The sequence below is a fragment of the Saccostrea cucullata genome, unplaced genomic scaffold (assembly GCF_032062105.1).
Source record: "Saccostrea cucullata isolate Sc308-1 unplaced genomic scaffold, CSIRO_AGI_Scuc_v1 ctg9, whole genome shotgun sequence".
NCBI lineage: Eukaryota > Metazoa > Mollusca > Bivalvia > Ostreida > Ostreidae > Saccostrea > Saccostrea cuccullata.
Genome location: NW_026935030.1, coordinates 332,075 through 349,142, shown reverse-complemented (window position 1 = coordinate 349,142; position 17,068 = coordinate 332,075). Strand labels below are relative to the sequence as shown.

The 17,068-nt window shown below is 33.4% G+C and overlaps 2 protein-coding genes across 3 annotated transcripts; both read right to left on the bottom strand.

Moving 5' to 3' along the window:
• Positions 1-1,854: 1,854 nt before the first annotated feature.
• LOC134241741 (universal stress protein Sll1388-like) lies at positions 1,855-4,503 on the bottom strand. Of its 2 annotated transcripts, XM_062723764.1 has the most exons (4): positions 4,268-4,501; positions 4,100-4,183; positions 3,718-3,827; positions 1,855-2,422 (listed from the first exon to the last, which is right to left on the bottom strand). In XM_062723764.1, exons 1-4 carry the CDS (start codon positions 4,320-4,322, stop codon positions 2,207-2,209), a joined length of 465 nt encoding a protein of 154 aa, XP_062579748.1. In that variant the 5' UTR covers positions 4,323-4,501; the 3' UTR covers positions 1,855-2,206. The 2 variants fall into 2 exon arrangements, with proteins under 2 accessions (XP_062579748.1, XP_062579749.1); XM_062723765.1 differs by lacking the exon at positions 4,100-4,183 and having other exon boundaries at positions 4,268-4,503.
• A 695-nt stretch (positions 4,504-5,198) lies between these two features.
• On the bottom strand, positions 5,199-6,449 carry LOC134241743 (putative universal stress protein SAUSA300_1656). Its single transcript, XM_062723766.1, has 4 exons — positions 6,269-6,449; positions 5,980-6,063; positions 5,647-5,756; positions 5,199-5,462 (listed from the first exon to the last, which is right to left on the bottom strand). The coding sequence occupies exons 1-4, from the start codon at positions 6,321-6,323 to the stop codon at positions 5,271-5,273; spliced, it is 441 nt and encodes a 146-aa protein (XP_062579750.1). The 5' UTR covers positions 6,324-6,449; the 3' UTR covers positions 5,199-5,270.
• Positions 6,450-17,068: the final 10,619 nt, after the last annotated feature.

The following is a 17,068-nucleotide window of genomic DNA, read 5'->3' as shown; positions in this document are numbered from 1 at the left end:
TAATAGGTCCTTCACAAGAATTAAATATGTGAAGTATAAAAGCCCTAGATATTACCTTTCAAAATTCATGGTTAAGGTTTGTATTTAATAAGTAGGTCAAACTCCAAGGTCAAATGGTCAAAGTTCTTGGTATCGTATGAAAGGTCTTTTTACAAGGATTAACATATGTGAAGTATGAAAGCCTTAACCTTTACCGTTCAAAAGTTATGGCTAAAGTTAAAGTTTTTTATAAGTACTTAAATCTTCAAGGTCAAGATGTCAAAGTTGTTGTATCCAATGAAAGGTCTCACATACACATGTGAAATATGAAAGTCATAGCTCCACTACATCAAAAGATATGGGCAACGTTAAAAGTTTTGCGGACAAACAGACAGACAGACAAACACGATAAAAACTATATACCCCCAAATCTTCGATTAAGGAGCATAAAAATAGGTTTGTTTTTCGAGAAAAAGCACATCGAACATAGGTAATAAACACCTCCCACATAAGATGAGTTACCATTAGACTGACCCGAAAGTCTTGTTTGTTTATTTGTATGTTGTTTAACGTCCCTGTAGGGACTTTTTCACTTATATGGAGACGCCACCACTTGTCGGCAGAGAGCTGCAGTAATAAAAAATGGAATTCGTGAATTTACTTGCCTTATTATTGATCATTTGCAAAATTATTTTGTTAAAAACATTCTGATTGTACACAAAAGTACTCAAAGTTGACATTAAAAAAGATGCTTCAGTTTCTGATTGACGATATCTGTGTTGTTTTTGGAGACCATGTCTTCCAACAATTGCATCCCCCGTTATTAGCAGTCATATTTTTGTATTCATATGAAGCAGAATTTGTGCAAAATGTAATGCGTGAAAAGAAAAAAATACTTGCTGTAGCCTTCAAATCGACATTTAGATATATCGACGACTTATTGTCAGTTAGTAATGGTAATTTCCATTATTATGTCGATAAGATTTATCCTGGTGAGCTTGAGATAAAAGATACATGTACCACAGAGTGGGATACATCTGTTTCATATTTGGATGTTTTACTTGAAAAAGACATTAATGGTAATGGTAATGGCAAGCTCTATGATAAACGTGATGACTTTAACTTTTCTATCCTCAATTTCCCTTGTTAATGCAGCAATATACCTTCATCACCTACATACGGAGTTAATATCTCTCAGATGATTCGATACGCAAGAGCTTGTTCTACGTACGAACAATTTCTAAAACGAGGTAAATTGTTGACAAACAAGTTGATGAAACAAGAATATTAGCAGTCTAGTTTAAAGTCATCATTTCGTAAGTTCTATGGTCGATATAATGACCTCGTCAGCAAATTTGCAATTTATCATATAGTCAAATGCTGACTGATGTTTTTCATACTAATTGTTAGCCCATTATTTATAAACTGAATTGACGGCGGATTTTTCCGTTATTTCCTGATTATGACAAGGAGCACACGGCGGGTGTGATCGGTCGGAAGGAGAAGCTAACTTCTCCATGGCAGTTGATCCCACCTCAGATGTTTTGAAGGTCGGTGTTTGCTCTGCTCCTATTTTATATTGTCTTATGGAAATTTGATCTTGGAATACTGTTCGTTATCTCCATATTTGTAATCGCAAAGATGGTGTTCTTTAATTAAATATTTTTTCCAAGGAGTTTAAAATCCATAGAAGAACATTTCTTTAAGATAAATAAATCAAAATGACTCAGACCTGGTCAAATATACTAACATGGACATTAAAAAGTCTTTCTTCTATATTTAAAAAAGAAGAAGTAACGATTATTTTCTGTTTTACATGTAACTCTGAAAAAATACCTATCTTGAAGATTTTGCATCGGTAAAAATATCACAAAATAATAATTCGTAATTTATAGAAGAAATCAAATTGTCGACAAAATCACCCTGGAGAATCTCTTAATTGCTGGCTGAGCAATTCCTCCGAGATTTTAAACGCTCTGTTTATAAAATAATGCAACTGTAAGTGCACATTCCGAATGTTTGTTTAAATACAAAATTTTATATCGAAATAATTATATAAACTTATTCAATTTATAGTCAATCCAGGCACAAGGATGATTCAAAATAGTCGGAATTTGCAGGATTGAGGTTCTTGTGTTTTGTCCACATGTTTTCAGTTTCATGAATAAATCAAAATGTTCGGACTTTGCAGTTTGTGTTATGTTTCTTACTCCATTTGTCTAACATTTCATATATTGGCACCTTGTAATGATTTGTCTGTATAGACAACCACGGGAACCTCAGAGTGATGAACAACGTAATCACTAACACTTCCTAACACCGTCCTCCTCACTACACCCAACCCCCGACTGCCTGTGATGATCAACGAGGCATCGATATCTTTGGCTCTTTTTACAATTTCGTGTCCCACATCACCAAATAACTTGTTAACTTCTCCTTTAATCTACAATGCAAATCATACAGAATATTAATTGGGTTGGGAGTCAACAATATTAAACGCACTCGTGTACTCTACTGTATAAGGCCCCAAATGCATGTACGATGTTAAATTAATTCTTTTTTTTTAAAAAGTAATTTCATGAAATACTGAAATGTCTAATGCTTCTTGAGGGAGTGGGATTTGATTGTCATAAAATTAATTTTTCTTAGTTGTATCATGGTTATCACATCTTTCGAAATTTCACAATTTCTAAAACGAGGTAAATTATTGACAAGCAAAATGATGAAACAAAAATATCAGCAGTCTCGTTTAAATTCATTTCGTAAGTTCTATGGTCGATACAATGACCTGGTCCGCAAATACAATTTATCATTGAGTCACATGCTGACTGACGTTTTTCATACTAATTGTAAGGCCATAATTTATATACTGAATTGACGACGGATATTTCCGTTATTTCCCAATCATGAAAAGGGGCACACGGCGGGTGTGACCGGTCAGCAGGGGATGCTCACTCCTCTATGGCACCTGATCCCACCTCTGATGTTTCGGAGGTCCGTATTTTCTCTGCTCCTATTTTGTATTGTTTTATGGACTTTGATATTGAGTACTTTTCGTTGTCTCCATATCCTTCTCTTTGGTAAATTTTAAATTCTAGAATCAAGATATGGGTATTGAATGGTTTATCAATTAAAAATAGTACTTTTTTTATTTATATATTGACAAAATAAATCCAATTTTACTAGCTTCAGTTGATAATACCCAACAGTAATCCGACAAACAGAACATTTTCATTTTTTCCATGGGCAACTTCCCTTTTTCACATAACATAATTCAAACATCACCTGTTAATGGTGTATAAGTCCCCAACTTATTCCATAAGCAAGAGAATGCTTTGAACATGATAAATTTTTCGATCGAAACAATAACATTGTGTATCAAAAACGTTGATGTTACATGGATTGCAATAATCCTGTTTGAAAACTCTAGAGTTGCCACGACCTCGTTTGCAAATACAACCTATCTCCGCATGTTTTTTTTTTTTTGTTTTGGTCTGAAATTTTACATTTAGGTCATTGCCCGTAAAAGCATTTTACTGTCCACTTAAAGGATACATGTACATAGAGCTCATAGCGGCTGCATGTGACAGTCAAAAACAAGGATACTCACTCTTTCTAGGCAAATAAAATCAACAATCTGAAAAAGCAAAAAGCTCTCGCTCTCTCTCTCTCTCTCAGGTTATAAACTCTAATCTAAGAACACCTTGTGGTGTATTGATGGAGATATGTGCTACTAACTCTGTTGTCCTGGATGTACGCTTCCATTTTATTTATCAATTCTTTGGCTTTCGTTTCCTTTTCTTGGTGTTCAAGAACGAAAAAGTGTTGGTCAGTTGGTATAATTGGGTCTGTGAGTTGATTTGAAAAAAAATGCAAACGTGTTTAAATATTCATGGCTTTAAAGAATTTGTTATAATTGGACTTAAATCTGTCCAAGAAGTTGACAATTCTGAGATGACATGAACTACGAAGTTGACATTAGAATATAATAGTAACGCATATTACTACTTTCATTTTGAAACTCATTTGCATATCTACATTAACGCACTAAAAAGGTATACAAATTAACAAATTGAAAGAAGAGGTTCACTTATATCATTAATTTAGATCTTTCACTAACCTTTATTTTCAAAACTGTACCTATTGTCTGTCACGTGGACAATATATAATCTATTATCTTCTTTGTGAAGGTTTTGCATGTACCCTGAGGAAAAGGTAATTAAGACTTTTTTACGTTTCATATTTTATATTGAAAACTATGTACACACGTTTGATGATTCATACTTACATTCCAAAGCTCGCCTGGCAATTTCACTTCCATCAGTTGCTATCAACACCTTCATTTTGCCTTTTTAAAACAATCCAATACAAGCACTAAAATATAATTGTCAGAGAAATCATTCAAGTTTGTCAGAATTTATTTTCCTGACCTATATTGCGTTTTAAACTTCTGACTACGTTCTATTACTTTAGGGCATTCACATAACGATCATATGAGAATTCATTCTCGGTCGACACAGTAGTGTTTTAAGTGCGATTAAAATTATGAATGAATCTCATCAACAGAGTAACTAATATTACAGTTAAGATTACAATCCATGGTAGTCCTTAATTATAGTTTCATATAATTAAAATCTAAAGTATAATAACTAAGATGAATATTAATTGTAGTCATTTGATTATTGAAAATGCACAATATCCTTTATTTTAAACTTTGAAAAATGAGAATTACCGTTGAAAAGCTAGGAAATAATTGTGCGGGTTTTATGATGTTAATCTGTGCATACAGTCCAACACTACATTGAGTCAAATGCTGACTGACGTTTTTCATACCTGATCCCACCTCTGATGTTTTGGAGGTCCGTCTTTGCTCTGCTCCTATTTTGTATTGTCTTACGGACTTTTGATCGTGAATATTGTTCGTTATCTCCACATGTTACAATTATATAACTTTAAACCAATAAAGTACAATAATTTAAATTACTAGATTAAATTATTCTCAATAGATTAAAATACCTAGTCTTAAAAAGACTACATAGATTTTGCCAATGAATCTGAGGCAGGAGTAATTTCAAATTGTGTTCTTTCATATTTGACTTTGTAGGATATTTTTTTAATTACTTTAAATTTTTTTTCAGAAATATCGTTGTAGAGTTTAAGAAAAATGAATAATTTTATGTGTGTACAATACAAATGAGAGAAGTGGCAGAAAACAATAAAACACTTAAAGTCATGTTTTATTTTATAACAAAATATATGATGTAACAATCGAAGTTGATGTCTGTTGGTTTTTAATGTTTGTAAACCATAACGGGGACTTCAGAGTGATGTATGACAAAGTCACTGACGCTTCCTAACACTGTCCGCCTGATGAGACCTAAGCCACGACTTCCTGATATTAGCAAATCTGCCTGAATTTCCTGTGCCTTTTTAACAATCAGTTCTCCGGGGTTTCCAAAAAGTCGAATAACTTCACCCTCAATCTATTCATGAAACAGAAAAAAGTGTAAAACGAAAAATAAATAAAAAGGCAAGTACATTGTATAAAAAAATGTGCTGGTTTACTTTGATATTAAATTTGGTTTCCATGTTTTTGAAATTTGTTTCACTTACTTTCCTAAAAATTTGATAGTCACAAATAAAGTGATAGTTAATTTTTTTTATTACTTGGTTCTTAGTGAGGAAGTCCCCCATTTCATCCATTAAAGCCCTGGCCTTGTGTTCTTCTTCCTGATACGCTAACTGGATTAACTCGGGATCAGCTGGTATCACAGATGCTGCAATATACAACCTAAGTCAATGACTCAGAAAAATACCAATCCAGGTGTACACGACAGATTCTCAAGTAAATTTTTCCTCGGTATATGATAATTCCTTAACTTTGAAACATTCATATTGACATACATTTATAATAGGACATTGAAACATTTATGTTCCTCTCTGTATGTGAATATGTGTATGTTCTAAAGAACTTTTGTTGAAAATTACATCTATACTCACTGTTATAAGCAAAGTTACGGAGATGATCCGTCACATGGACAATGATGATCTTATTTTCTCTCAAGTGAATGCGTTTCATGTACCCTTAAATGTTAAAAAAATAGATTTGAAAGTCTCATATATAAGTTAGATAGCATTAGTTTAATGCGTTTATAAAAATGCAATACGTAATCGCAAAATAGCTAAAATTTTCTGTTGACAAGTTGAAATGTTCAGGATATTTCTTATTATGCATACGTAATCGTGTTAAATATATTGAATCTCTCGGTATTGTAGTAATATTACTCACACTCCAAGGCATCTCTAGAAAATTTACTTCCATCCACAGCTATCAGAACCTTCATTATTGATTCTCAGAAGACGATAAAGCTGATTTGTTATGTATGTTACCTCACTGTCACAAACATATTATTAAACCGACAAGATAAAGTTCATTTACACGCTCCTATCAAGTAAAATAAATATGTTAGAAGGTTTCTGAATCATGTTATGTTGACAGAAGATTAGGTATTGAATGTTTTAGTACCTAGACACGTAAAGTGTGTGTACTTGCCTTGGGTTTTTCTTGAATTATATTTTATCTCCTACTCTTAGTTTTTGGGTTAATATGTTATCAACTTTCTTTTCTGTTCATTCATGCGCAAATTGTTATGTGAATGTGATCTAGGTTACAAAAATATTTCCTGTTGAATATGAATATTACGGTCTTAAAAATTTAGATGTATACTTATAGGTCAAACCTATTTTGACTAATATAAGAGGGCAAAGCCTGAAAATATTGGCATCATGACCTAAGATATAGTGCCCTTCTTTTACTTTTTTTTTTTTAATCAGTTTATACCTGTCTAACGATCCACATATTTTCCAGAATATAAAGAGGAACATATGTCTGTATAAAGACAATCATTTTAAAAAATCATCTAACCCGTATCTACAGTAGTAATTTTCTGTTAATTATTTTTATTTTCAATGCAGAAGCTAAAATCTTATCTTTGTAATTAATGTTTACTTTGTGTGACACTTAAGATTGCTATTTCCAGCAGTCCTTATTGATTATTACACTACGTATTCCGTGGTGTTGTTTTTCGAATAGTCAGAACAAAATACAGTCCTTTCACTCTCTAATAGCTTTTATAAGCTCTGGCTTTTTAGGAAAGTATTTTCATTAACGAACGAGACTAGGAAGAGTTTTATACTTAAATCCATCCTCATTTACGTACTTTAGACAAAATCAGGCCAAAAGGTTTCGAATCGATTAAAACATTTTGATTAAAAAGGTTTGAATTTCTTATTGACCATATCAGTGTAGTCTTTTGAGATCAAGTCTTCCAACAATTCGCCGAAATTCCCTTGAGTACAAATTTCTCCCCTTATAAGTATACTTTTTTTTTGTATTTGTTTATAAGCTGAACTTATTTAAAAAGCATAAACACAGGAAGTAGGAAACGTTTGCTGTTGCTTTCATCTTGATATTCATATATATCGACAGCGTATTATCAATTTACAATATTTACTTTTACCTAGGCAAGATATTGACAAAAAAGTTGATGAAACAAGGATATCAACAGTCTTATTTCATGACATCATAATACAAGTTCTTTGATCGATACGATGACCTTGTCATGAAATACTCTCATCAATAAGTTCAATGCTGAGTGATCTTTTTCATTCTAATTGTCCGGTCACTACGTGCTCAATTGTCCACGGATTTTTTCCCCATTTCTCCGATCATGACAAGGAGTACAAGTGGTAGTAACTGTTTCACATGGGATGCTGATTCCTCCATGGAAACTGATCCCACCTCCGATGTTTTAGATGTCTGTTCTGCTCACTATTGGATTGTTCAGTAGACCTTTTAAGTTTTAGTACTGTTTGTTATCTCCACTAATGTTATATATGGCGAATCTGAGCTAAAAAGAGAGATTAAGTGTAGATTTAAATGATATTTGTCATATACGTTCAAATTAAAATTTTCACCGATTTTGAATGTTATTACAGTGTATACAAAATTTCTACTTAAAATAAATGTGATGACAAAATTCATTTCATTTATATGCCTTCATGGTATTTTTCTTCTTAATGGGTAGACCAATATTTTAGATCTATCTTTTTAAGGAAAATAACGTTCATAATCTTCTTATCATAAACAATATTTGGATTTACATGATTAATCTGTTTCATAGTCTTAATTTTAGATTTATCAATCTAGTCTGACGGAAAACAAAAGCAAATATATCAAGTTCAGGAAAAGTGTGCAAACCTAATAAACTTTTATACGGGCCAACTTCACTTTAAGCGGAAATCCTAGTCCCGTGGTTTCCACTCAAAAACCTCCTGTAGGATGAAATGATATGATTATAAAATTATTCCGGACATTCAACATTCAAGCCTGTAAAAAAATGATTAAAAAGGCAAGCAAAGGGAAGCGAACGAATTGAAAATTTTGTCATCAGTTTGATATTCGTTATCGCCAAACCCAAATACTAAAATGAAATGGTGATGAAATCAATTGTCCTTTTTTCTCAACGTCAAGTAAGAATTGAATAAACGTACAATACAAGTGTGACTTATTGCCAAACATAATCTATAACCGATAACTCCACAAAACTTATTACAACAAACAGATTGACATAAGTTGTGCTTCTTACAATCTGCATTCACTGGTATGCGCCATAAGCATTATCGATATGCTTTCGCACAATGCATTTTTATTTTTACTTCACTGTATTTATCTTATAAACTTTTATTTCAAATCCGCATCCTTTTTTCTCCGGGTTTACAGTTTAGATATCGGTTACGGGTGTGTGCGTATCTTTTCGGTCAATTTAAAATTAAAGGATCTGCAATTCATGCTATTGCTTGTGGTATAAAATAACCAGAAGTCTCTGTCGAGACTGAAGCTCTACTGGTTTGTACTTATAGCAAAGGAAGAGAAAAGTACTTAAGCAGTTGGGAATTGAAACTTTTCTACAGCAATAAAATAATGATCCTTGATTAAGTCTCTTTATGTTCTTAGTGTAGTCTACTTGCATGCCACATTATATTATAATCACACTAAAACTGTATTTGGAGTAGCATTTGAGAGTATTTAACAGAAATTTCTATTTTTAGTAACTGTGGCAACACCGTTCATTGAAGTGAAAAACTGATACACAGAATTATGTATCTTAGTGTAGTCTACTTGTGTGCCATGTTATATTGAAATCAGACCAAAACTGTAGGAGGAGTAGCATTTTTAAAGAATTTCAGAAATTTCTATTTTTAGTAACCACGTCAACACCATTCATTGAAATCAAAAACCGATAAACAGATTAATGTACCTTAGTGTAGTCTACTTGTGTGCCAAGTTATATTGAAATCAGACCAAAACTGTAGGAGGAGTAGCATTTTGAATGAATTTCACAGAAATTTCTATTTTTAGTAACCATGGCAACACTGTTCATCAAAATCAAAAACCGATACAAAGAATTATGTATCTCAGTGTAGTCTACTTGTGTGCCAAGTTATATTGAAATCAGACCAAAACTGTAGGAGGAGTAGCATTTTGAAAGAATTTCACAGAAATTTCTATTTTTAGTAACAACGTCAACACCGTTCATCGAAATAAAAAACCGATAAACAGAATTATGTATCATAGTGTATGATACTTGTGTGCCAAGTTATATTGAAATCAGACTAAAACTGTAGGAGGAGTAGAATTTTGAAAGAATTTCACAGAAATTTCTATTTTTAGTAACAACATCAACACCATTCATCGAAATCAAAAATCGATACACAGAATTATGTATCTTAGTGTAGTCTACTTGTGTGCCAAGTTATATTGAAATCAGACCAAAACTGTAGGAGGAGTAGCATTTTGAAAGAATTTCACATAAATTTCTATTTTTAGTAACCATGGCAACACCGTTCATCGAAATCAAAAACCGATACACAGAATTATGTATCTTAGTGTAGTCTACTTGTGTGCCAAGTTATATTGAAATCAGACCAAAACTGTAGGAGGAGTAGCATTTTGAAAAATTGTTTACAGACAGACAGACAGACAGACGGACGGACGACGGACGCATTACTATCGCATAAGCTCTTCTGGTCTCTGACCAGTAGAGCTAAAAATCGCAGATAAATATTTGAATTTGATCTTAAAGACTATGGTTTGCCAAAAGTTTTTTTTTTCGCAATTAGAAATTGAAACCAATGAAATATAGAAATAAATAGTATTCAAGCTCCATTCGAACAGTACAAATCAGGAGCAGAGCAAACACGGACCTTTGACATATCAGACGTGGGATCAGGTGCCATGGGGGAGTGAGCATCCATGCCGACAAGTAACACATGCAGCGTGCTCCTTGTCATGATCGGGAAATAACTGAAAAAAGCGTAGACAACTCTGTGTGTAAATAATTGCCTAACAATTAGTAGGAAAATATCCATCGGAAATTGACTTTAAAATAAAGTATGCTCCTTATCATGATCGGGAAACAGATCGGAAAACCTGGAAGCAAATGGCATAACAATTTGAATGAAAAAAACGCCATTTAGCATTTGACTACATGATATACTTGAGTAATGTTTTCATTGTATTTGCTGAAAAGGCCATTGTATCGACCAAATAACTTTCGAAATGATGACTTTACACAAAAGTGTGGCTATTATTGTTTTAACATTTTTTGTCAATAATTTATGTCATTCTAGAAATTGTTCGTAGGCGTAGAGCATGCTCTTGACTATTGAATCAACTGTGAGACATAAAACCTACATACCGGTGAAAAGGGTATATATTGCTATATAAGTTACAAAAAGTCGGCTTTTGATAAGTTGAAATCATCACAGTAATCATAAAGCACTAAAAATGACCCAAGAGAAAGCTAAATTTACTATTACGTATTTCAGCTATTGTATCCATTTCATTCCCGAAAAAATATGCCACAGAGTATGAATCGTCTGTTTTAGATCTAGATGTTTAACTTGAATCTCTTATTCAAGTATCTTGAATCTCTTATTCAAGGCAAACTAACAACAAATCTTTATGACTACGTGTAGTGTAATGATTTCAACTTTTTGTTTGTCAACTTTCCCAATTTATTCAGCAAATTTTATTATCAACTGCAGAAGTTTATGCCTCACAAGAGCACGTTTACTCTTGCAAACAATTTTACGAAATAAGCTGATGATATTCTTATTTCGGAAAATTTTTGAAATAATTGTTCATGTTCTGGTAATCACTTTGTTGAAAACATCGAATATACTCTGTAAAGATGGGAAAAAAATGTCAACAGAGAATTCTTTGAGTAGTTGTTTAAATCTGCTGATGTTCTACAATTCTGTTATGAATAATTAACAAGTGTTACACATTGTCTACATGATTTTTGTGTTAAAAATCAATTTTTCCCCCATAAAAAAATCACCTTTTTTTAACATGGAAATAAAATCATTATGTTTTATCTCTTCAAGGAAATGACGAGTCCGTTGGCACTTCAAAAATAGTTTCACTGAGCTTAGAGAATATTCTGCATTATTTGATACTTTATTTGAAGATACATTGACAATTTTTAATCCCTCCATAATAGAAGATTCGGGGGTATATAGTTTTTAACTTGTCAGTCCGTCTGTCTGTCTCTTCGTCTGCAAAAACTTTAACCTTGAATATATTTGATGAGTTGGTGGGGTTGTGGCTTTCATATGTCACAAGTGTATTCCTTAATTGCTATAAGACCTTTCTTTGGGTACCGCCAAATTTGAACTCTTGACCTTGGAGTTTCATCCACTTTTACAAAAAAAATCACACTTTAACGATGGTGAACATTTGATGCTAGGACTATCAACCTTCATAAGTGTATTCATTGTAACAAGATCTTTTGCTTGTGTTTAAAATTTTTTGATCATTTAGCATTGACCTTAAGTTTGACCCACTTTTTAAAAAATGTAACATTGGCCATAATTTTTTAACAGTAAGAACTAGGCTTTTCATTTTTACAGGTCTATTCATTGTGACAAGGAATTTCTTTAGAAACCATCAATTTTGACCTTTTGATATTGACTTTTAGTATTTGACATGCATTTGAGAAAATTCAAAAATACAACCCTCGCAATAGGCTGCCATACGAGTCATCAGTGTTTCATAATCATATCTTGTTCTTTTGGGGATTATTATTTCTTGTTATTTGAAATTTAGGGTCTGTTAGATTTTTTAAAATTAAGATTGTGTGATTTATTTTCTTAATGGGAAAAAACCTCATCAATAAATCAGAAGAGGTACCGGGGTATTTATGATAAATAAACTTTGCTGAAAATTTCAGTTTAGAGCGCCCATTATTTTTTTAGATTACAGGCCCATAGGAAGTAATTACAGTTTGGGGGGACACAAAACATTTTCAGTTGCAGGGGCACAGGCAACTACCAAAGTCCCTTGACAAAGATGATCCGAAGCTTTTATTACTTAAGGGGGCACAAGAATTTAGAAGCTATGTTTTCTATACAGTATTCCATTATGGGCAAAAGTATGCCCCTCCCACCTGGGTCCCTACTACCATGGATTAAAAATCGGCTGCATTATTGCCTTTAGTAAAAGTACCTCTTATTAATATTTGTTAGATGAGATTTTCATGAAGTTTAGGAATCTAATGTAAGTATGCCGAGTACCTGTGCAGGTCTAAAACTGCAGTTTTTCATTGCAACATGGTGGTGTCTCAATATGAATGACAAATATTCGAAGGGACGTTAATCAAGCAAAAATAAAAACTAAACTACAAATATGACTGTCCTATCCGAGTACTCCAATCCACGTTTACGATGATACCATAAAGGTTGATTGATACAGAATCCATCCTCTTTAAAAATTATCTCTTCTAAACATTTTAGTGCTCAAAGAAGATAGTTTGGTCAAAAACGTTAGTATATGAGAATTTGTTTTGCAAATTAGTATAGCAAAGCCTTAAGTTGAAAACGCAAAACTATTTATTTTCTATGAAGTGAAAGAATAATTATTTTAATCGGCAAAAATTAAATGAAATATATATATGGATGCAGCTAGGTTGGATAATTTCAATTCCTTTCAAGAACAAAGCCTCGAGTGCTATAAATATACAAAAATTTTCGATATTATTTGGAGCGATTTATTGATCCTCATTATTTGTAAAATGATAAACATCATATTTATTTTATAAAATATCATAGATGGATATGATGTGCTGTTAGATTTTGTCAACAGCTTACTGTCAGTCCCTTGAGTTTGCAATATATAGATTTTTACATCTCTGCTGCTAAAATATTCTGTAATATGAATAATTAACAACTGCAACACGATCTATCGCTAATGGAACTTGTGTAAGGATCAAATGTTTATCCAGTGTAAACAGTTATCGTCAGCTAAAAAATATTAACATGAAAGTGCTGTTGATAGAGACCTTAACACCTATTGACACTATACACAAAATTATGGTCAATTTTAAACGAATGTATTTTTTTTTTATTTTAACCAGCTGCTCCTTTTCCGTGGAGACAAATATGATTGTACACTCTAACTCTTTGTAAGCTGTTTTTTTATTCTATGAGATGACATTTTTCTGGTCTAACGTCAACTACGTTGGTGTTGACAAACAATTTAAGAGAAATTGCCCCTTTATCGGAATACATGTTTTGTTTATATGAAGAAAACATTCAATTATTAAAATTAAAAGAAATCTTGTTAACTTCAAGTGGATATGTAGATTTATGGACAAAACTGTATCAATTAACGATGATCATTATCATATATTTGTCAAGACAATATATTCCACTGACCAAAAAAAGCTACTACTTAACTAAACATATAAGTTCCAAATTTGAATTAATTCAATGAAACATGATGATTTCAAGTTTTTTCCATTGTCAACTCTATTTACTTTTGTAACAAGATATAATTATCAACAATTTACGGTGTTTTATGTTTATCAATCGATTCGGTACAAAGGGGCATAATCTACGTATGCACATTTCTGAAATCGAGAATAGCTATTGACAAACAAGTTAATGAAACAAAAATAAAACCAGTCTTGCTAAAAGTCATCATTTTGCAAGTTCTCCTGTCATTACAATAACTTTGTCAGCACATATAAGATATAATTCTTGAATTAAGACTGATGTTTTACATACACATTGTTACCGGTAGTCAATTATTTTCACATCGAACTGTCTACGGATTTTTTTCTCTGAAACTACTAGATGAATTTCAAACTTATATAATCATCATGGTTCCTTTTGGTTCCTGGTGGAACATAGGGCCTCGGCAACAGTTTTCCACCGCACTCTATTCTGGGCAGCTCTTTTCAGTTGTTCCCAGGTGTGTCCACATTGCCTGATCTCCTCTTCACATGACCTTCGCCAAGTTTTCCTGGGACGCCCAACTCGCCGTTTGCCTTGTGGGTTCCACTCTAGTGAGTGGCGTGTAATGTCTCCTGGTGGTTTTCGGAGGGTATGTCCAATCCATCGCCACTTTCTGCGGGCTATTTGTTTAGTGATTGGTTCTTGGTTTGTTTTTTCCCACAGGATCTTGTTGCTTATAGTTTCTGGCCATCTGATGTTTAATATGTGGCGCAGACATCTGTTAGCGAAGGTTTGTAGTTTGTTGGAGGTTGTGTTGGTGACTCTCCATGTTTCAGACCCGTAGAGGAGCACAGACTTAACATTGGTGTTGTAGATGCGGAGTTTTATGTGTGTGGATAGTGCTGTTGAACTCCACACAGGCTTGAGGGTGGTGAAGATGTGTCTGGCTTTATCAATTCTAGCTTTTATGTCTTCATCTGTTCCACCAGTGTCTGTGACGATGCTGCCTAAGTATGTAAAGGAGTCTACATCTTTAAGGTTGTGCTCTCCAAGTGTAACTGGCGTTTGCTGTTTGTTGTGGAGCCGCATCACCTCTGTCTTTTCGATGTTCACCTTTAGACCTGTCTTTGCTGCTTCTTTTGCAAGCCTATTTGCCTTGAGCTGCATATGCTCATACTTCTGGGACATGAGGCATAGATCATCTGCAAAGTCAAGGTCTTCCAAACACTGAATGAGAGTCCACTGGACTCCTGTCTTACTATCTTTCGTTGTCTCCCGCATGATCCACTCCACTACCACTAGAAAAATCATTGGTGACAGCAGACAGCCTTGTCTAACCCCAGTCTGTACCTCAAACGCTTCAGTAAGCTTTCCATTGTGGATGACTTGGCATGTTACCTCGTCATACAATTGTTGTATCAGGTTGATAAAGGTAGGAGGCGTTCCATAATGCTGTAGTAGTTTCCAGATGACTTTTCTATCAACACTATCAAAGGCCTTTTCAAAGTCTATGAAGTTAAGATACAGTGTTGACTGCCACTCCAGTGACTGTTCGATTATTATACGTAGAGTGGCGATCTGGTCTGTACAGGACTTGTCCTTTCTAAATCCTGCCTGTTCAGGACGAAGTCGTTCTTCTATAGCATCTTTGAGCCTTTCCAGTATTATTCTTGTTAGGATCTTGCTTGGGACGGAGAGGAGCATGATGCCACGCCAGTTCTTGCATTGTCCCAGGTCTCCTTTCTTGGGTAGCTTCACTAAATGTGTTTTTTTCCAATCAGATGGTACCTTTCCCTCTGACCATATCTTCTGCAGGAGGGGTAGTAACATGTCTGCTGAAGTCTTTGTGTCTGCTTTAAGGGCTTCTGGAGGGATTCCATCAGGCCCAGCTGCTATCCCACTCTTTAGTTTCTTCAGAGCCTTGATGGTCTCAGCCCTTGTGGGAAACTTATATAAAGAGGAACAAAATTAGTAAATTCATGGTCCCTGCCTCCTAGGGCCTGAGGAGGTGACTAAACCAATCAATACGACCGTTAAAAGTGTTCTTCTTTACTGCTAAACATTTGGCAGAGAAATGTAACCACTGGTATCATGAACATTAACCCCTCGATCAAAATTGTGAAATACATGGTCCCATGGAGTTAGGGCGGGGATTAAATGATCATATTGTGAATATGTATAATTTCCTCTTTAAATTATTTTACCAGTGTATATTAAGCTGAAGGTTATAGAATGAGCAGGGGTGCCTCTTCCAAAATTGTAAAATCTGAGGCCACAGAGATCGGGGATCTGGTCGTTGGATGGGATTCTTTTCATATACTAGTATATCAAAATTTTACTCTTTAAAAATTCTAAAATTATTTCAGTGAACATGCGTGTATTTTTTGAAAACCTTTGCCTCTGTTGTTGGATATTTAACAGATAAACTAAATACTTGGTAATAATCAGCAAGGATTTATCTTTCAAAATTGTGAATTCCTTAGTCCCTGGATAACGGAAGGGTGGTTTAAATGTATTATTTCTTTGAAAATCTTCTAGTCTGCTCTTCGGCAAACAAAATAAAAAAATTGTAATTAGCAAGGGTATTTAAGTTACCAATTTTTTGGTACCACTCTGTCAAGAATTCTTGCTAACTAGGGCTCTTTTATTTTGCATTCGTCTGACATTCCCGCGTACTATATTAAAGTAATTACCATAAAAAAAAGCTATCAATTAAATAAAAGAATCACATGAGGCTTTTACGTCTTGTACATTACATATTACTTTTACTTTGTAAAAGTGATCCCTTTTTTCCTGCAACGGTTTGTAGTTTGTCTCATTTATATAATGTTGACCCACTCTAATATCATGAAAAGTTATTTGAATATCGTAAAAAATGTTGAATTATACTATATGAATTTGTCTGTATTCTCCAAAATAAAAAATGATAGCAAATTTGTTGTTTTAAGGTCGTTATTAACCTTCTTCGAAAAGTTCTGTTTATCTTGTCACTATTTACCAAGAAGAAAAGACAACTTTCTTTCAATGGTTTTTAAATATCACTTATATTTCCTGTCATTCCATAATTTGGATTAATGAAGTCTCTGTGACTTTAATAACACAAATAAGTAAAATATACCACACTATTTTAAATTATTCTAAATTAAATAAGAGCGAAAATTGCTACAACATTGAAAGAAATCAGTGGCTATATTTTATAAAAGAGTCAAGGGAAATTGGTTCAAAATTCATCAAAATCAAACTACGAGTATGCAGCAATAAGCAAAAGCCACATTAATTTTTGTGATTA

Bases quoted from the DNA above. Each gene is read 5' to 3' on its own strand.
- LOC134241741 (XM_062723764.1), bottom strand. From the start codon at position 4,322: ATGAAGGTGTTGATAGCAACTGATGGAAGTGAAATTGCCAGGCGAGCT. The intron at 4,184-4,267 runs GTAAGTATGAAT...CCTTTTCCTCAG, and splicing joins TGCCAGGCGAGCTTTGGAAT to GGTACATGCAAAACCTTCAC. The intron at 2,423-3,717 runs GTTAGTAGCACA...TTTGCATTGTAG, and splicing joins CGTACATCCAGGACAACAGA to ATTAAAGGAGAAGTTAACAA.
- LOC134241743 (XM_062723766.1), bottom strand. From the start codon at position 6,323: ATGAAGGTTCTGATAGCTGTGGATGGAAGTAAATTTTCTAGAGATGCC. The intron at 6,064-6,268 runs GTGAGTAATATT...TTAACATTTAAG, and splicing joins TTCTAGAGATGCCTTGGAGT to GGTACATGAAACGCATTCAC. The intron at 5,463-5,646 runs GTAATAAAAAAA...TTTCATGAATAG, and splicing joins ACTTCCTCACTAAGAACCAA to ATTGAGGGTGAAGTTATTCG.